Source organism: Eschrichtius robustus, chromosome 14 (assembly GCF_028021215.1).
Source record: "Eschrichtius robustus isolate mEscRob2 chromosome 14, mEscRob2.pri, whole genome shotgun sequence".
Lineage (NCBI taxonomy): Eukaryota > Metazoa > Chordata > Mammalia > Artiodactyla > Eschrichtiidae > Eschrichtius > Eschrichtius robustus.
This window is the reverse complement of record NC_090837.1, coordinates 72,703,671-72,724,746: the sequence shown is the minus strand read 5'-3', so window position 1 is coordinate 72,724,746 and position 21,076 is coordinate 72,703,671. Positions and strand designations below refer to the sequence as shown.

Below are 21,076 nucleotides of genomic sequence, written 5' to 3'. Positions count from 1 at the left end.
ATTGTGTTTTTCATCGTTGCTTGGTTCCTCTTTAGTTCTTCTATGTCCTTGTTAAATGTTTCTTGCATTTTGTCTATTCGATTTCCAAGATTTTGGATCATCCTTACTATCATTATTCTGAATTCTTTTTCAGGTAGACTACCTATTTCCTCTTCATTTGTTAGGTCTGGTGTGTTTTGACCCTGCTCCTTCATCTGCCAGTACTGGCAGGTCCCAGTACTGCCACTGAAGAGCCTTCTGGGCTCTGAGTCTGGACTCTCTCCACTGTGCCATGCCTTAGAAAATCCAGAATTGGATGGATCGCCTGCTGCATGCCTTAGGGAGTGTAAGTTCAACCAGTACCACTGGCTCTAACAGGAAGAGGAGACAGAGGCTAATGAACAGATTTCAGGGACCTCAGGAAGCCCAACATGGCCTCATGTCACCAATTTATACTCAACATTCAACAAACATTTACTGATTAATTATTATATCCTAGGCCCTGAGCTACCAACTGCAGCTGTTGCAGTGAACATGGTTCTGCTTCTCAAAGAGATAAGACGAGTTCCTGAATACTTCCTTACTGTAAGGCAGGTTACTGACTTTAACCTTATATTTCAAAACTTCAGGGAAAGTCCAGCTTTCAGTGAACAAACATTCTGTCCTAAGTGTCCCACATATGTTGATCAAACCAAATTTCCCAGTTTGAAAATCAGAAAACAGAATCACCCTAACTTTAATACGAAGCAGGATGAGATGAGTCTTAGGTGAGGTACAAAAAAAATGTTGGGTGCGTTGTGCCTGATTGGGCAACAGAGAAGTCTTCAGGGAGGGTCCGTTGGAGCTGGGCCATGAAGATGGGCAGGGCTTTGCCAGGAGGAGTGGGGAAGAGGACTCCTTTGGGCAGAGGGGATGACAGATGAGGGGCAGCTGGAAGGTGGCACAGGGATACTAAATAACTGGACCAGGGCACAGGGCTCAGAGAACTGAGAAATAATGTCAGGGAGAAAGTGAGGGCAGGACCACCGCAGGCGCTGATCAGAATAAGCCATCAAAGGTCTTTATTGATGAGGCAGCCGAGGCAGTAATGAAGGAGTGGGTGTGTGGGCAGGCTCAGAGGGGAGGGATGAAGTGTAGAGGAAAGGGCGAGAGCACTGGGGGTGTCACCATTCAAATGTTGTCATTTACTGTTACTCATATTTGTGGTATGTTACACAGTAATCGACACAGTATTGCAGTGTGATGAGTGAGGTGCAGAGCGTGTGGGGAAGTAGGAGGACACTGACCCCCCTTCCTTCGCTGAGCTTTGTTCCCCCCATAGAACATTCCCTTGTTCTTCCATGATCCCAGGTCTCCCCTGCTAACCCCTGGATGCCAAGATTTTTTCCAAGTAGGTTCGTAAACTCCAAAGTCTTCTTCTTTTATTTTTTCCTGTGTCAAAACTTATCTGTCCCTTGCCCTATGATCTAAGAACTCCAAATGTAAACCACAGTTCAATAGTGGTTCCTGGAATGTGGTAATGACTGCTTATGAGTCAAGCAAGGGCCACCTTTACTGGATAACAGATATGCATTTTCAAAGGGATGATTGGAAACAGGGATAGGTCTTACATTCATTTCCTGCACCGTGGCTGGTACAGAGAGGGAACACTGTGGATCACCCAGACTGTCTGCATCTCAGACACCTCGGCACGTGGGCGGGAAGGAGGAGACCCTTCAGCTTCTCCAGATTGCCCTATGTGTGTGGGGTTTGTTTCTTCTGCCCAGAATGGGTCTCTGCTCCAATCAGGTTATGGAAAGTTGGTGGAAATTATTCCCATATGGAGGAGGGAGAGCTGCTGTGAGTCATGGTTGACTCTCTACATTGATCTGCAAGGTATTGACTCCAAGACAAACCCCATGTGCTCACGCAGACATGTTTACCCTGTGTGGGAGGAAATGCAGGCCCCCGTGTCCTGGACTGTGCGGGCGTGTCTGTGAACCATCTGGAGAGAACAAGAAAGAAAGAACCCCTGCTTGGCAGCTTCACCTTTTCCTCCTTTTTTTCGGGATTGGTTTATCCTTCTTGGCTTTTCATAACGGTGGTCCCGCCTCATAACTGCTGTGTCCCTGTTGCTGCAGGACAGAGCGGGCTCCACCGTGGACAGGCCCCCTTGTCTGGCTGCCATCTCGCCTCCCAAGGGCTCATGTCCCCTGGTTTCCCTCTTACTTCTTGGAAGGTCAGCTCAGCCTATAGGCTTGTCTGCAGGTGAGAATATTCCTCCAGGAGATAACAGCTCTTGTCTTCCATTAGGTTATTGCTTCTGTCTGTCTCTCACACAAACACTCCGGGTGTGTGCTTCTACCATTCATGATAAAGGCCACTCTGTCTTTCCAGTCTTATTTTACAGTTGTCTCTGCCAGAACAACAGACTCTGTGAAACTGTGGTCTGGAGGGAGCACCACCATTTCATTGTTAGCAAAAACCATTCCTGAGCTGTCTTGAATTCTTAAAAGGAACTTTATGAAAACTCAGGGATGTCTGGGCAACTTGTGAACACAAGTGGAAAATCTGCTTGTTCTCCCCCAGAGGGGCCCTTACTAATATCCTTTAAGCAACAGGGGTCATGGGTCCCAAGCAGCAGGACCCATATCTGCAGAGGCCAGAATGCCTTTGGGAGAGCCCTCTGCCACGCCCCCCTGGACAATCTTCCTGTGCTGACGCAGGCTCCTTCCGCATCTCACTTCTCTGCTTCTTCCTACCGCACTCACCATTTGCTACTAGATGTGTTCCAAAAGGTTGCACCCTCTAGGAGCCAGCTTCCTCCAGCCTCATCCTGCAGACCTTGGGATTAACAGACGTCATCAATAATTGTTTATATATTTCAATATGCATTTGGAAAATTTCCAGAACTGTTCCTGGACTTTTATATCAGTGCTTAAGTGTTTATGTCTCAGCCTTTCTTTGTGATTTGGTATTTTGGAATGTCTAATTTTTAGAATCTTGGTTGTTATTCAAATATTCATTCATATATTTTCTCTTCCCTTTGTGGTTCAGCTGTGCAAGCTAGTTTTGTCCTACAGAGTTATTTAATGGCAACACATTCTATTTTTCAGATTAGCTGAACTTCTCAAGCCAGGAATTTCCATCAGCTATCAGGCCAGGAGAAGGCCCTTTATTGATGACATCTTTGTGAACTGTGAGGGTGGTTTGTCATTTGCTCTTGGAATTATGGCTGGCACACCAGTCTGTGAACATTTAAAGACAGAAATGGTGAATCTGTATATCTGTCAATTAGCAGACTTGACAGCTTATCTGATAAACTAAGTCTTTTCTTTCTTCACCTTGCTTTTCCAACTCTGTGAGGGTCAGAGTAAAGGGGGTCAGGAGGTATAGCCCAGATCCGTGGCTCCCCAATCTCCCCACAGCCTCAACCCTGGGAGATGAAAGACATAGAGGAATGTGCAGATAGGTGAATTGGGAGAGGCTGGACTTCCTTTCAAGGCAGAACCCCTTCTGGACAGGCCACAGAGGTCTCCAGGCACTCAGCTCTGAAAGTACAGACACTCGATAAAAATCAGCAAGCTCTGAAGGCTGACTCACACCAACCAAACTTACAAGGGACTGATTTATAAACCAGAGCTTAAATGCTGATGTATCTGGAGAGAGAACCCTGGTGGGACGGCTGGTCCTGGCCACTGGCTCAGGCCACTGACCCCTCTCTGGTGGGTGGTATACTCAGGAGTTCAGCTCTCAGCCCAGAAGATTCCTTGATGAACATTGCATTAGAACAAGGTGAGATGCCTTTAGGCAGACCAAGGCATGCCCTGTTTCCACACTACAGACATTTTGATCTTAGGACGTGAGTCTTTCACTGAAAATCGGAGCCCCACTCTGTCAGGCAGTCCTGGGAGTACCTGGGCAGATATTTTTACTTTCCAACTCACCCTGTCTGTCACCAGATGCATCTGCCTTCCCATTAGGACTGGAGGACTCGGTCTAGTTATTGACGATCACACTTATCTTAGAGTGAGTTTTCATTTGGATGTTCCTGGGACATTTTAGGAGGGCCCCTCAGCTCCTTGGTGAGCTCTAAAAGACACATTTTTCTCAGCCTCGCCAACCTAGCTCACATGTGAGTCTCCGTGGGGGCTTCATGGATGCTCAGTTCTCCTAACTTCACTGTCAGTGGCTGACCTTTTCCAACCTGGTCACCAGATACTGGGATTCTGTGTGCCAGATTCAGGGCTTGTAGTTCCCTTTGTGTGAACTCTGCTTCTCAGCAAGAAGGTCAGAATCCCAACCTTCAGCAGGTGAGGAAGATGGTGATCTTGATGCTGTCTGTAAATCCAGGCTTCCAGTTCTAGCACCCCAATCTTACAGGGTACATCCTGCTAAGTTTCTTGCATAGCATTTTTTAAATGATCCTTAGCAGAGGAGGGAACAAGGCTCAGTAATTCAAGGAGTTAATTGTCAGTCACCCCTGTTTGACTCTCAGTGCTTTGCAAGGTTTTCCTGACAACAGGTGTGTCCTTGTGATAAGCTTTCCTTGGGCCACGAGGAAGATGAGAAAGTATACTTGGAGTTCACTCAAGTGATGGAGGAATGGATTCGGTCACCAGGTGTGACCTCAATGACACTTAACCTTCCTTCCCTCTCTTCTCCTTCCCAGATTGTCGTTGAAGACATTGGGAACAAAAGAAAATATGATTTCCCTCTTAACCGCTGGCTGGCCTTGGATGAAGACGATGGCAAAATTCAGAGGGATATCTTAGTGGGCGGAGCTGAGACCACAGGTAGAACGGAAGAAAGGGGAGGCCCAATTGGCTAATATTTCACTTTCTGCCTGAAGGTCAGTGTTCTCATCTGTGGGTCTGGAGGCCTACAATCAAGTGGGAAGCAACCATGTCTTTAGACAACATTCCTCCTGCCCCTGAAAGTGTTCTGTCCCCCCGGGCTGGAGTCTGGGGTTCTGCTGATACCAGAGGTGATGGGGAGGCGCCCCTGAGCAGACACTGACTTCCCAGGGCAAGAGAAGTTATCCACAGGATGGAGCCAGGATGTGAACTCCCGACACATGTGGATGTTTATGAGGATGTTGACCAACTCTTACCTCCTCCTACTATTGAGTGCTTCCTATATGGCAGACTGTCTCTAGGCACCTGACTCATGTCATCTCCTCTAATACTCACAACAACCCTATAGTATGGGAATGGTTACTGTTCCCATTTCATAGTAGAGGAAACTGAGTCACAAGTTAAGAGACCTGTTCAAGGTCACACAGCTGATAAGTGACAAATCCAGGATTTGGTCTGCCTCCTAAATCTCTACCCTATGTGAGTTCCATGGAAAATCTGAAGCTCCCAGCATGGAAGTTCATAGATATTCCAGAATATCAATGTTGGTGAACACACACAGCTGAGAACGTGCTCTGGGACAGACCCTCCCATGGCTCCCACTGCACAGAGAATGAGTCCAAGTTCTGAGGTATAAGATAAAATTGCTCCACGATTGGGCTCCAATTGACCATTTCAGCAGCATCTTTCAACATCTTCTACTACCACTTCCACACACACACTCCCTCTCCCTCCCCCGATCTGCACACCTTTCACTCTTTCCCACACCTACCTCCTCTCCCTGCTCCCCCCACCTCACCCACATGCCTTCCCTCTCCCCTCCCCTTAGCTGCTGGCCTTACTCTTTCTCTTCGGAATATGCTTTCTCCTCAGCCTGTGATGCCATTTCTCTTCTTTCTGCTTCTCAAATTCCTGCTTCCAGTCACTTCCTCTGAAACTTTCCCTACCCCCTCTAGACAGAGCAATCTCTCCCTTCTCTTGCTCCAGACATTTTGGGAAGAACGTGATTGCTATTGTTTAGGAAACCAAATGCTCCTCTGCTCCAGTGCTTTTCAACCATGGCATTATGGCGCCTTGGCCTGGGTGAGGGGCGCCACATTGTCGGGTGTGTCACGACTTTGTATTCTATAGTTTGCAAATTATTTACTTAAAACATCCACTAGAGCAGATTTAATATGCCCCCTTTAACTGTGTTACTATTAGTTGCTTCCGGTGGTAGACGAGGAGAAATGACAGTGAGAGGCTGGAATTGCTGACAACCTAGGCTATGGCAGTATGTCTAGTGTGAGAACACCATCTGTCCATGTGTTGTGAAGTAAAGCTGGACACCCACTCTTTGAGGGCAGTGGCTATTCCTTTTTATCTTCATAGTCTCCCAAGGCCTGTCATAGAGTGAGCACTCAGTAAATGTTTGTTGAGCAAGGGAAGGTGCGAATGTATGAATGAATAATGTGTCCATGTGGTTGCATGTGCTATCTCCCAAAGATATTTTATTTCTCTGAGATCAGGGGATGGGGGTAGGATGAAAGGGAGGTGGGAGACTAACAAGGCTTAAAGTACCACTTGCCTTAGACTCTGGGACACTGTGAAAAAAGGCAGACCACACCTTAGCAGAATTTCCTATAGTTTCCTGTCCAAATGTTTGTCTTTGGTGTTTTCCTTTAGTCTGTCTCATCTCAGAGTTTAATCTCCTCTTGCTGGCTCTTCCCCAGAACTCCATGTCCTCACATTGCCTTCTGACTGACCAAAACCCCAAATGTCCCAACCCACAATGTCCTCTCCCTCCCTTAATCTTCCGCATCCCACCACCTCAGGTGTTAAAGGAGGACATTAGTGCCCTCTATTAAGAGTTATGTTTTTAAGTTATGTGCAAAAGAGCAAGCTCCATGAATCAGATAGTCCTGAATATAAATCTCTCTTAATCGAGTTGACTATTATAATTAAATGAGACATAATAGAATTCATCTGGCAGCTATTAATAATATGCACATGGTAATTAGCATTAATAATAAGTACTATTCTTAACCAACCCAAGCTCTTCCTTCTCTTTGTTAGTTTCCTGTAACGGGGGCTGGCAGCTTCCTGTAACCTGCAGTTTGTTCCTAAACTCAGATGCACTGAAACACCAACTCCAAAAAAGATAAAGTGAAGTGGAAAGGGGCACTGGATGTCGTCTGGGGGAGGAGGACTTAGGGGGATGGGGATGTACAGCAGAGGGAGGGCCTAGGGAGGTGTGGCCAGGTGGGGGAGAAGGTGGGTAGGATATTGTTGACAGCTTGCACTGAACCCTCTCCTTCCCCCTGTTGTTTCCATACCAGCCATCTCATATATTATCACCGTCTTCACTGGGGATGTCCGGGGTGCTGGGACCAAATCCAAAATCTACCTGGTCATGTACGGGGCCAGAGGGAATAAGAACAGCGGGAAAATCTTCCTGGAGGGTGGTGTGTTTGACCGTGGCCGCACAGACATCTTCAACATCGAGCTGGCTGTCCTCCTCAGCCCATTGAGCCGGGTCTCCATTGGACATGGCAATGTGGGAGTCAATAGAGGCTGGTACTGTGAGAAGGTAAGGGAGGCCGGGGAGGACCCTGCCCTGATTCAACCCTTCTCTTTAACTTGCAAATACAAACTCTAATCTGAATCCTACTTCCTACTTCCTTTGCACCAGTTACAAAGTACATGAGAAATCCCTCTCACGGGGCCGTTTGTTTTTTTTTTTTATTCAAACAGAAAGTCACAAAAATTATAATCATCCTCGTCAGTTCACTCACTCTCATATAATTAGTTTTTTTTTCATCTTGATCTTTTGTTAGCACTTCTATGAATTCATCAGTTTTCCATTAGAGTTCAGAAAATGCTTATTCATTCAATTCAGCAGTATAGTCAGTTACCAGAAACCTGTACTTGTCAGAGTCTTTTCCATGAATTCCTTAAAGATGAAACCCTTTTATAGGAACATTTTTGCGAAAGCATCAGAGTACACCCAGAGCTGTCTGTAAATGACAAAAGACTTAAAAATGGCCACGGTTAAAGATATGATGAAATTTCATAATAATGCAATTGACAAGGAAATTTAGTTATTTCTGAGATATACATTTTAAAGTAATAACTAGAATTATGACTTATAACATTATACCAGAACATATAAGATTTTTAGAAATTTCATGTAATGTCTGAAACATTTATATTAACATATTTCCATACAAATAACCCAAAGAAAGTTTAGTATTAGTTGCTTTTTTTGTTTGTTTGTTTGTTTTTTATACTGTAGGTTCTTATTAGTCATCAATTTTATACACATCAGTGTATACATGTCAATCCCAATTGCCCAATTCAGCACACCACCATCCCCATTCCACCGCAGTTTTCCCCCCTTGGTGTCCATATGTTTGTTCTCTACATCTGGGTCTCAACTCCTGCCCTGCAAACTGGTTCATCTGTACCATTTTTCTAGGTTCCACATACATGCGTTAATAAACGATATTTGTTTTTCTTTCTGACTTAACTTCACTCTGTATGACCGTCTCTAGATCCATCCACGTCTCAACAAACGACTCAATTTCGTTCCTTTGTATGGCTGAGTAATATTCCATTGTATATATGTACTACATCTTCTTTATCCATTCGTCTGTCGATGGGCATTTAGGTTGCTTCCATGACCTGGCTATTGTAAATAGTGCTGCAATGAACATTGGGGTGCATGTGTCTTTTTGAATTATGGTTTTCTCTGGGTATACGCCCAGTAGTGGGATTGCTGGATCATATGGTAATTCTATTTTTAGTTTTTTAAGGAACCTCCATACTGTTCTCCATAGTGGCTGTATAAATTTACATTCCCACCAACAGTGCAAGAGGGATCCCTTTTCTCCACACCCTCTCCAGCATTGGTTGTTTGCAGATTTTCTGATGATGCCCATTCTAACTGGTGTGAGGTGATACCTCATTGTAGTTTTGATTTGCATTTCTCTAATAATTAGTCATGTTGAGCATCTTTTCATGTGCTTCTTGGCCATCTGTATGTCTTCTTTGGAGAAATGTCTATTTAGGTCTTCTGCCCATTTTTGGATTGGGTTGTTTGTTTCTTTAATATTGAGCTGCATGAGCTGTTTATATATTTTGGAGATTAATCCTTTGTCCGTTGATTCATTTGCGAATATTTTCTCCCATTCTGAGGGTTGTCTTTTCGTCTTGTTTATGGTTTCCTTTGCTGTGCCAAAGCTTTGAACTTTCATTAGGTCCCATTTGTTTATTTTTGTTTTTATTTCCATTTCTCTAGGAGGTGGATCAAAAAAGATCTTGCTGTGATTTATGTCATAGAGTGCTCTGCCTATGTTTTCCTCTAAGAGTTTTATAGTGTCTGGTCTTACATTGAGGTCTTGAATCCATTTTGAGTTTATTTTTGTGTATGGTGTTAGGGAGTGTTCTAATTTCATTCTTTTACATGTAGCTCTCCAGTTTTCCCAGCACCACTTATTGAAGAGACTGTCTTTTCTCCATTGTATATCTTTGCCTCCTTTCTCATAGATTAGTTGACCATAGGTGCGTGGGTTTATCTCCGGGCTTTCTATCTTGTTCCATTGATCTATGTTTCTGTTTCTGTGACAATACCATATTGTCTTGATTACTGTAGCTTTATAGTATAGTCTGAAGTCAGGGAGTCTGATTCCTCCAGCTCCGTTTTTTTCCCTCAAGACTGCTTTGGCTATTTGGGGTCTTTTGTGTCTCCATACAAATTTTAAGATGATTTGTTCTAGTTCCATAGAAAATGCCATTGGTAATTTGATAGGGATTGCATTGAATCTGTAGATTGCTTTGGGTAGTATAGTCATTTTCACAATATTGATTCTTCCAATCCAAGAACATGGTATATCTCTCCATCTGTTGGTATCATCTTTAATTTCTTTCATCAGTGTCTTATAGTTTTCTGCATACAGGTTTTTGTTTTCCTAGGTAGGTTTATTCTAGGTATTTTATTCTTTTTGTTGCAGTGGTAAATGGGAGTGTTTCCATAATTTCTCTTTCAGATTTTTCATCATTAGTATATAGGAATGCACTAGATTTCTGTGCATTAATTTTGTATCCTGCTACTTTACCAAATTCATTGATTAGCTCTAGTAGTTTTCTGGCGGCATTTTTAGGGTTCCCTACGTATAGTATCATGTCATCTGCAAACAGTGACAGTTTTACTTCTTCTTTTCCAAATTGTATTCCTTTTATTTCTTTTTCTTCTCTGATTGCCATGGCTAGGACTTCCAAAACTATGTTGAGTAATAGTGGTGAGAGTGGACATTGTTGTCTCATTCCTGATCTTAGAGGAAATGCTTTCAGTTTTTCACCATTGAGAATGATGTTTGCTGTGGGTTTGTCATATACGGCCTTTATTATGTTGAGGTAGGTTCCCTCTATGCCCACATTCTTTAGAGTTTTTATCATAAATTGGTGTTAAATTATGTCAAAAGCTTTTTATGCATCTATTGAGATGATCATATGGTTTTTATTCTTCAGTTTGGTAATACAGTGTATCATATTGATTGATTTGTGTATATTGAAGATTCCTTGCATCTCTGGGATAAATCCCACTTGGTCATGGTGTATGATCCTTTTAATGTGTTGTTGGATTCTGTTTGCTAGTATTTTGTTGAGGATTTTTGCATCTATATTCATCAGTGATATTGGTCTGTACTTTTCTTTTTTTGTAGTATCTGTCTGGTTTTGCTATCAGGGTGACGGTGGCCTGATAGAATGAGTTTGGGAGTGTTCCTTCCTCTGTAATTTTTTGGAAGAATTTGAGAAGGATGGGTGTTAGCTCTTCTCTAAATGTTTGATAGAATTCTCCTGTGAAGCCATGTGGTCCTGGACTTTTGTTTGTTGGAAGATTTTTAATCACAGTTTCAATTTCATTACTTGTGATTGGTCTGTTCATATTTTCTGTTTCTTCCTGGTTCAGTCTTGGAAGGTTATACCTTTCTAAGAATTTGTCCATTTCTTCCAGATTGTCCATTTTATTCACATAGAGTTGCTTGTGGTAGTCTCTTAGGATGCTTTGTATTTCTGCGGTGTCTGTTGTAACGTCTCCTTTTTCATTTCTAATTTTATTGATTTGAGTCCTCTCCCTCTTTTTCTTGATGAGTCTGGCTAATGGTTTATCAATTTTGTTTATCTTCCCAAAGAACCAGCTTCTAGTTTTATTGATCTTTGCTATTGTTTTCTTTGTTTCTATTTCATTTATTTCTGATCTGATCTTTATGATTTCTTTCCTTCTGCTAACTTTGGGTTTTGTTTGTTCTTCTTTCTCTAGTTCCTTTAGGTGTAAGTTTAGATTGTTTACTTGAGATTTTTCTTGTTTCTTGAGGTAGGCTTGTATAGCTATAAACGTCCCTCTTAGAACTGCTTTTGCTGCATCCCATAGGTTTTGGATCGTCGTGTTTTCATTGTCATTTGTTCCTAGGTATTTTTTGATTTCCTCTTTGATTTCTTCAGTGATCTCTTGATTATTTAGTAACGTATTGTTTAGCCTCCATGTGTTTGTGTTTTTTACATTTTTTCCCCTGTAATTCATTTCTAATCTCATAGCGTTGTGGTCAGAAAAGATGCTTGATATGATTTCAATTTTCTTAAATTTACCAAGGCTTGATTTGTGACCCAAGATGTGATCTATCCTAGAGAATGTTCCATACACACTTGAAAGGAAAGTGTAATCTGCTGTTTTTGGTTGGAATGTCCTATAAATATCAATTAAATCTATCAGGTCTATTGTGTCATTTAAAGCTTCTGTTTCCTTACTTATTTTCATTTTGGATGATCTGTCCATTGGTGTAAGTGAGGTGTTAAAGTCCCCCACTATTATTGTGTTACTGTCGATTTCCTCTTTTAGAGCTGTTAGCAGTTGCCTTATGTATTGAGGTGCTCCTATGTTGGGTGCATATATATTTATAATTGTTATATCTTCTTCTTGGATTCATCCCTTGACCATTATGTAGTGTCCTTCCTTGTCTCTTGTACCGTTCTTTATTTTAAAGTCTATTTTATCTGATATGAGTATAGCTACTCCAGCTTTCATTTGATTTCCATTTGCATGGAATATCTTTTTCCATCCCCTCACTTTCAGTCTGTATGTGTCCTTAGATCTGAAGTGGGTCTCTTGTAGACAGCATATATATGGGTGTTGTTTTTGTATCAATTTAGCAAGCCTGTGTCTTTTGGTTGGAGCATTTAATCGATTCACGTTTAAGGTAATTATCAATATATATGTTCCTATGACCATTTTCTTAATTGTTTTGGGTTTGGTTTTGTAGGTCCTTTTTTTCTCTTGTGTTTCCCAGTTAGAGAAGTTCTTTTAGCATTTGTTGTAGAGCTGGTTTGGTGGTGCTGAATTCTCTTAACTTTTGCTTGTCTGTAAAGCTTCTGATTTCTCCATTGAATCTGAATGGATCCTTGCCGGGTAGAGTAATCTTGGTTGTAGGTTCTTCCCTTTCATCACTTTAAGTATATCATGCCACTCCCTTCTGGCTTGTAGAGTTTCTGCTGAGAATCAGCTGTTAACCTTATGGGAGTTCCCTTGTATGTTATTTGTCATTTTTCCCTTGCTGCTTTCAATAATTTTTCTTTGTCTTTAATTTTTGCCAATTTGATTACTATGTGTCTCGGCAGGTTTCTCATTGGGTTTTTCCTGTATGGGACTCGCTGTGCTTCCCGGACTTGGGTGACTATTTCCTTTCCCATGTTAGGGAATTTTTCGACTATAATCTCTTCAAATATTTTCTCGGGTCCTTTCTCTCTCTCTTCTCCTTCTGGGACCCCTATAATGTGAATGTTGTTGCATTTAATGTTGTCCCAGAGGTCTCTTAGGCTGTCTTCATTTCTTTTCATTCTTTTTTCTTTATTCTGTTCCGCAGCGGTGAATTCCACCATTCTGTCTTCCAGGTCACTTATCCGTTCTTCTGCCTCAGTTATTCTGCTATTGATTCCTTCTAGTGTAGTTTTCATTCCTTCTAGTGTAGTTTCCTTCTAGTGTATTTGTTGTATTGTTCATCTCTGTTTGTTCTTTAATTCTTCTAGGTCTTTGTTAAACATTTCTTGCATCTTCTCGATCTTTGCCTCCATTGTTTTTCCGAGGTCCTGGATCATCTTCACTATCATTATTCTGAATTCTTTTTCTGGATGGTTGCCTATTTCCACTTCATTTAGTTGTTTTTCTGGCATTTTATCTTGTTCCTTCATCTGGTATATAGCCCTCTGCCTTTTCATCTTGTCTGTCTTTCTGTGAATGTGGTTTTAGTTCCACAGGCTGCAGGATTGTAGTTCTTGCTTCTGGTCTCTGCCCTCTGGTGGATGAGGCTATCTAAGAGGCTCGGTGGGAGGGACTGTTGGTGGGTAGAGCTGACTGTTGCTGTGGTGGGCAGAGCTCAGTAAAACTTTAATCCACTTGACTGTTGATGGGTGGGGCTGGATTCCCTCCCTGTTGGTTGTTTGGCCTGAGGCAACCCAACACTGGAGCCTACCTGGGCTCTTTGGTGGGGCTAATGACAGACTCTGGGAGGGCTCATGCCAAGGAGTACTTCCCAGAAGTTTTGCTGTCAGCGTCCTTGTCCCCATGGTGAGCCACAGCCTCCCCCGCCTCTGCAGGAGACCCTTCAACACTAGCAGGTAGGTCTGGTTCAGTCTCCCCTGGGGTCAATGCTCCTTTCCCTGGGTCCTTCACGGGGTCCTTTGGATTGTAACATGCCCATCTGTCTTGTCTTGCTGATGGTCAGGAATGGAGGCTGTTCTGTACTTGCAACCAGCGGCCAAACACAGAGTAGGTTATCCAGAAGCGCTCAGTTGATGGTTGTAGACTGTCCTGATTCCTGATATGGTGTTCTGCTTCAGGTTTTAAATTGCTCAATCAACAAGTATTTTTAAATGCATGTTTGTATTGTGGAATATCTACGCTTTAAACAATATACATAATAAAAGTAAGATATAGAGAATGATTCAAAAAAACAAATATCAATTTTTCCTACCACTCTACTTAATAGAACATTTCCAATGCTTTTGAAACTCCTCTGTGTCCTTCCCCAATCACATAATCCTCTCTCTCCCAAAGAGATATACTATTATGAATTTTGTCTATGTGTATATTGTTGGTAACTAGCAGTTTACACTCAACATTACGTTTTAGTGATTATCTGAATTGATAAAAGGAGCTATAGACCATCCATTTCCCATCCATTCCATTGCATGAATAAATTCCAACTTATTTGCCCATTCTTCTATTGATGGACATTTTGGGGTTGTTTCTTTTTTTTTTTTTTTTGGTTATGAAAATGTGCTCTTTTTTTTTTCTTTTAACATCTTTATTAGAGTATAATTGCTTTACAATGGTGTGTTAGTTTCTGCTTTATAACAAAGTGAATCAGTTATACATATACATATGTCCCCATATCTCTTCCCTCTTGTGTCTCCCTCCCTCCCACCCTCCCTATCCCACCCCTCTAGGTGGTCACAAAGCACCGATCTGATCTCCCTGTGCTATGAGGCTGCTTCCCACTAGCTATCTATTTTACGCTTGGTAGTGTATATATGTGCATGCCACTCTCTCACTTCATCCCAGCTTTGGGGTTGTTTCTTGATTCTTGCTATTATAAACAATGCTTCCATGAAATTCTTGTACGTACATCTTTGTATAAATGTGCAGGATCTTCTCAGGATGGAAGTTCTAGGTTGTAAGGTAAGTGAATCTTTAGTTTCGCAGCTCAATTGTGTTTCCAAAGTATTCCAGTTTGTTTTCCAAAGTAGTTGCTCCATTTTATTCTCCTATCAGCCATGTATAAGAGACATCCTTGTCAACACTAGATATTGCTTGAATTTTAAATTTTCACCATTTTGGAGGTTGTAAACTGATCTTATTGTGGTTTTAATTTTTATTTTCATGATTACTACCTAAGTTGAAAATCTCTTCATTTCTTTTCTTTTTTTAATGAAAGCTTCTTTCTTTCTTTAATATTTACTTATTTTTGGCTGTGTTGGGTCTTCATTTCTGTGTGAGGGCTTTGTCTAGTTGCGGCGAGCAGGGGCCACTCTTCATCACGGTGCGCGGGCCTCTCACTGTCGCGGCCTCTCTTGTTGCGGAGCACAAGCTCCAGACGCGCAGGCTCAGTAGTTGTGGCTCACGGGCCTAGTTGCTCCGTGGCATTTGGGATCTTCCCAGACCAGGGCTCAAACCCGTGTCCCCTGCATTGGCAGGCAGATTCTCAACGACTGTGCCACCAGGGAAGCCCTCTTCATTTCTTTATTGGCCATTCATGTTTCCTTTTATGTAAAATGCCTGTTCATATCTTTTGCTGATTTTTCTGTTGACTAATCTATTGCTGGATTTATTTTTAGGAGTCCTTTATTAAATCTGGATATTAATCCTTTGTTGATAGTGTATGTTCAAACATCTTCTCATAGTTTGTTTACAGTGTTCTTTGAGGGAGAGAAGATTTAATCTAAAAGTAATCTGTCTTATCTTTTCCTTTATGTTTAATGAATTTTGTATTGTTGAAAGAAATTTTTCTTCTCCTAAAGCTATAAAGACATTTTAATATATCTTCTCCCAAAATTTGTAAAGTTTGGTTTTCCAATTTATATATTTACACCTTTAATCTACCAGGAATTGATTTTTGTATGAGGTAGGGATCCAACCTTATCTTTTTCTAGGTTGATATCCAAATGTCCCAGCAACATTTATTGAGAGGCTTTTAAAACTTGAGTAAAGTTAAGAATCACCTGGAACTCTTTTTAAAAATAGAATCCTGGGATCAAACCCAAACCTACTGAGTCAGAATTTCCAGGTAATATGGATTTATAAGTGCTTTAGATAATTCTTGTCATTAAGGAAGTGTGGGAAGCACTGATTTACTAAATAATAATTCTCTCCCTACTGTTCTGAAAAGGCAACTGTTGTTCGTCAAATTCCCAAAATGTATGATTTGCCTCTGAGCTTTCTAGTCTGTTCCATTTATTGATTTAGTTTATTGCTGCACTAATGCATTACTCACTATCTTCATTTTATACCTTTATACTAAGACTTGGTATCTGCTAGGGCAAATTTGCCCACTTTATTCTTCTTCTTCAGGTGTATGTTAACTTATTCATGAGCTTTTAACTTCCATAGAAATTTTACAATTTTCTTGCCAAGTTCCATGAAGAACTGTTGGACAGAATTCAGCTGGATCTGTAGATCCATTTGGAAGAACTGACATCATTACTATATTAACTTTTCCTATTTATGAACATAGAATAATATCTCTTAAAATTTAGCTCTTTAATATTTTTCAATATAGTTTTATATTTTTCTTAATAAAGGTCTTGCATGTCTTTGTAGATATACTTGTAGAGACTTTACAACTTTTGTTGCTATTATAAATGGTATCTCTTTGAAAATTGTATATTCTATTTTTTTTTTTTTTTTTTTTTGCTGCTATAGACATAGAAGTACTTTTTGTACATTGAGTTTACATATAGCCATCTTGCCAAACTCTGTTAATAAGTCTGATCATGTCTACAGATTTTTGGGGGGGATAGTTTCTCTGTCCTCAGTCATATTGTTCGTGAATGATGACAGTTTGGTTTCCTTTTTTTTCAAAGCTTATATATATTTTTTTGAATATTTGAATTTTATTTTATTTATTTTTTTACACAGCAGGTTCTTATTAGTTATCCATTTTATACATATTAGTGTATACATGTCAATCCCAATCTCCCAATTCATCCCACCAGCACCCCCACCTGCCACTTTCCCCCCTTGGTGTCCATACGTTTGTTCTCTACATCTGTGTCTCAGTTTCTGCCCTGCAAACCAGTTCATCTGTACCATTTTTCTAGGTTCCACATATATGTGTTAATATACGATATTTATTTTTCTCTTTCTGACTTACTTCACTCTCTATGACAGTCTCTATATCCATCCACGTCTCAACAAATGACTCAATTTCGTTCCTTTGTATGGCTGAGTAATATTCCATTGTATATATGTACCACAGCTTCTTTATCCATTCATCTGTCTATGGGCATTTAGGTTGCTTCCATGACCTGGCTATCGTAAATAGTGCTGCAATGAACATTGGGGTGCATGTGTCTTTTTGAATTATGGTTTTTGCAGGGTATATGCCCAGTAGTGGGATTGCTGGGTCATATGGTAGTCCTATTTTTAGTTTTTTAAGGAACCTCCATACTGTTCTCCATAGTGACTGTATCCATTTACATTCCCACCGACAGTGCAAGAGGGATCCCTTTTCTCCACACCCTCTCCAGCATTGGTTGTTTGTAGGTTTTCTGATGATGCCCATTTTAACTGGTGTGAGGTGATACCTTATTGTAGTTTTGATTTGCATTTCTCTAATAATTAGTCATGTTGAGCAGCTTTTCATGTGCTTCTTGGCCATCTGTATGTCTTCTTTGGAGAAATGTCTATTTAGGTCTTCTGCCCATTTTTGGATTGGGTTGTTTGTTTCTTTAATTTTGAGCTGCATGAGCTGTTTATATATTTTGGAGATTAATCCTTTGTCCGTTGATTCGTTTGCAAATATTTTCTCCCATTCTGAGGGTTGTCTTTTCGTCTTGTTTATAGTTTCCTTTGCTTTGGAAAAGCTCAAAGCTTATATTAAAAAAATTTTTTTTTCTTATTTGACCACATAGATGAGAACCTACAGCACAATGCTGAGTAGAAGGGTTAATAGTGGGCATCTTTGTTTTGTTTTTTGTTTTAAAGGAAGTGCTTCTAATGTTTTATTTAGTTAATTGTGTTTGTTGAGAGGTTTTGATAGAATCTTAGCTTAGATTAGGGAAATTCTATTTCTATATTGTTAAGAGTTTTTATCCTGAATTGGTGTTGAATTTTATCTAATGCTTTCTCTGTAATTAGTTAGATAGTCATATGGTTTTTCCTTTTTATTTATTAATTTGTTAAATTATATGACTGTATTTTCTAATGGTAAACCAACCCTGAATTTCTATAAGCCAAACTTGGTCACAATGAATTTTAATTTTATATGTTTCTGAAATTGGTTTCCCAACACTTTATATAAATTTTTTGTATTGACGTTCATGAGTAGCATTGACCCTTAATTTTCCTTTCTCTAATAGTGCTTGTCAGGTTTGATCCTAGGATGAAATGAAAAGTATTTCCTCTCCTGAAAGAGGATATATAAAATTGCAATGATCTGGCCAAAAAAGTATGGGGTTTTGGGTGCATGCCTGTATGAGGGAGAGAAAGAGAGAAAGAGAGAGAGAGAGAGAGTGAGAGAGGAATTACTGATTTAAAAAAAGGTTTTGTTTTTGTTTTGCTGGTTACAGAATTATTCAGTCTTCCCATTTTTTCTTGAATCTGAATGAACTATATTTTTCTTGGAAGGTGTGTATTTGTAGGCTTCAAATTTACTGGCATAAAGTCGTATATGGTATTCTCTTACCTTTTAACCTCTGCTACATCTGTAATTATAATCCCCTTTTCATTCCTAACATCATTTATTCATGTATTCTTGCTTTTTAAAAATATAATTCTCACAAAAGTATATTTAGCCCTTTCAAATAACCAACATTTGCCTTTGTTTTCACTCTATTATAAGTCCATTTTCTATTTTATTTTTCTTAACTTTATTATCTCTTTTAAATTTCTCTGGGTTTCAGTTGTTGCTATTTTTCTAAATTCTTAAGTTGGATTCTTAGCCCATTAAATTTTGGTCTTCTTCTTTTCTCATACTATAATTTTTGATATTATAATTTTCTCTCAAAGTAGTGCTTTACCTGCATCCCACATGTTATACTTGCATTATCATTCAGTTTGATTTTATTGTTTCATTTTAAAAATCAATTTTGTTGAGGTATAATTGACATAAAATAAAAATGCACTATTTTGAACTGTACAGTTCTATGAGTTTTGACAAACTCAAATACACCGTGTAACCATCACCAGAATCAATATATGGAATGTTTCCATCACCCAACATGTTCCTTGTGCTCTCTCCCAGTCAGTCTCCCCAACTTCAAGCAACCATTGATCTGATTTCAGTTATTAAAGGTTAGATTTGTCTTTTCTAGCGTTTTCATATATTAGTACTTCATTCTTTTTATTGTTAAGTAGAATTCCATTGTAAGGGTGTACAAAAATTTGTTTATTCATTCAACTATTTGTGTATGCTTAGGTCATTTCCAGGTTTTGTTTTTGTTTTTTTCGATTATGAATAAAGCTGTTATGAACATTCATGTACAAGTTTTTATAAGGGCATGTTTGTAATTTTGTTGGGTAAATACCTAAGAGTGGAATTTCTGTATCCTATGGTAAATACACATTTAACTTAAAAAAAAATCTTCTAAGCTATTTTCAAAATGGCTGTACAGTTTTGAATGCCCACCAACACTGTATGAGAATCCCAGTTGCTCTATATCCTCACCATCACTTGGTAATGTCAGTCTTTTAAATTTATAGATATTCTTATGGGTATGTGGTGGAATTTAATTATGGTTTTAATCTACATGGTTCTGATGACCAATTATGTTGAATATTTTTTTTCACATGCTTATGAATCATTTGTATATCTTCTTTTGTGAGGCATTTTTTGCCTCTTTTAAATTTTTTATCTTTTTATTATTGAACTATGGGTTCTTTATACATTCTTTTATTTTTCTTTAACGTCTTTATTGGAGTATAATTGCTTTACAATGGTGTGTTAATTTCTGCTTTATAACAAAGTGAATCAGTTATACATATACATATGTTCCCATATCTCTTCACTCTTGTATCTCCCCCCCTCCCCCCCTCCCTATCCCACCCTTCTAGGTGATCACAAAGCACAGAGCTAATCTCCCGGTGCTATGCGGCTGCTTCCCACTAGCTATCTATTTTACGTTTGGTAGTCTATATATGTCCATGCCACTCTATCACGTTGTCACAGCTTGCCATTCCCCCTCCCCATATCCTCAAGTCCATTCTCTAGTAGGTCTGTGTCTTTATTCCCGTCTTACCACTAGGTTCTTCATGACCTTTTTTTTTTCCCCTTAGATTCCATATATATGTATAACCATACTGTATTTGTTTTCCTCTTTCTGACTTACTTCACTCTGTATAACAGACTCTAACTCCATCCACCTCACTACAAATAATTCAATTTCGTTTCCTTTTATGGCTGAGTAATATTCCATTGTATATATGTGCCACATCTTCTTTATCCATTCATCCGATGATGGACACTTAGGTTGCTTCCATGTCCTGGCTATTCTAAATAGAGCTGCAATGTACATTTTAGTACATGACTCTTTTTGAATTATGGTTTTCTCAGGGTATATGCCTTGTAGTGGGATTGCTGGGTCGTATGGTAGTTCTATTTTTAGTTTTTTAAGGAACCTCCATACTGTTCTCCATAGTGGCTGTATCAATTTACATTCCCACCAACAGCGCAAGAGTGTTCCCTTTTCTCCACACCCTCTCCAGCATTTATTGTATGTAGATTTTTTAATGATGGCCATTCTGACTGGTGTGAGATGATATCTCATTGTAGTTTTGATTTGCATTTCTCTAATGATTAATGATGTTGAGCATTCTTTCATGTGTTTGTTAGCAATCTGTATATCTTTTTTGGAGAAATGTCTATTTAGGTCTTCTGCCCATTTTTGGATTGGGTTGTTTGTTTTTTTGTTATTGAGCTGCATGGGTTGCTTGTAAATTTTGGAGATTAGTCCTTTGTCATTTGCTTCATTTACAAATATTTTCTACCATTCTGAGGGTTGTCTTTTCGTCTTGTTTATGGTTTCCTTCGCTGTGCAAAAGCTTTTAAGTTTCATTAGGTCCCATTTGTTTATTTTTGTTTTTATTTCCATTTCTCTAGGAGCTGGGTCAAAAAGGATCTTGCTGTGATTTATGTCATAGAGTGCTCTGCCTATGTTTTCCTCTAAGAGTTTGATAGTGTCTGGCCTTACATTGAGGTCTTTAATCCATTTTGAGTTTATTTTTGTGTATGGTGTCAGGGAGTGTTCTAATTTCATACTTTTACATGTAGCTGTCCATTTTTCCCAGCACCACTTATTGAAGAGGCTGTCTTTTCTCCACTGTATATGCTTGCCTCCTTTATCAAAGATAAGGTGACCATATGTGCGTGAGTTTATCTTTGGGTTTTCTATTCTGTTCCATTGATCTATATTTCTGTTTTTGTGCCAGTACCATACTGTCTTGATTACTGTAGCTTTGTAGTATAGTCTGAAGTCAGGGAGCCTGATTCCTCCAGCTCCATTTTTCTTTCTCA

The 21,076-nt window shown here is 39.8% G+C and overlaps 1 protein-coding gene across 2 annotated transcripts in view; it reads left to right on the top strand.

Moving 5' to 3' along the window:
- Nucleotides 1-21,076, top strand: part of LOXHD1 (lipoxygenase homology PLAT domains 1) — a 220,700-nt gene that overhangs the window by 48,117 nt on the left and 151,507 nt on the right. For both annotated transcript variants that reach the window (XM_068563302.1, XM_068563301.1), the window contains exons 7-8: nucleotides 4,631-4,754; nucleotides 7,133-7,383. In XM_068563302.1, the coding sequence (XP_068419403.1) occupies nucleotides 4,631-4,754; nucleotides 7,133-7,383 (375 nt within the window). The remainder of the gene's footprint in view (nucleotides 1-4,630; nucleotides 4,755-7,132; nucleotides 7,384-21,076) is intronic.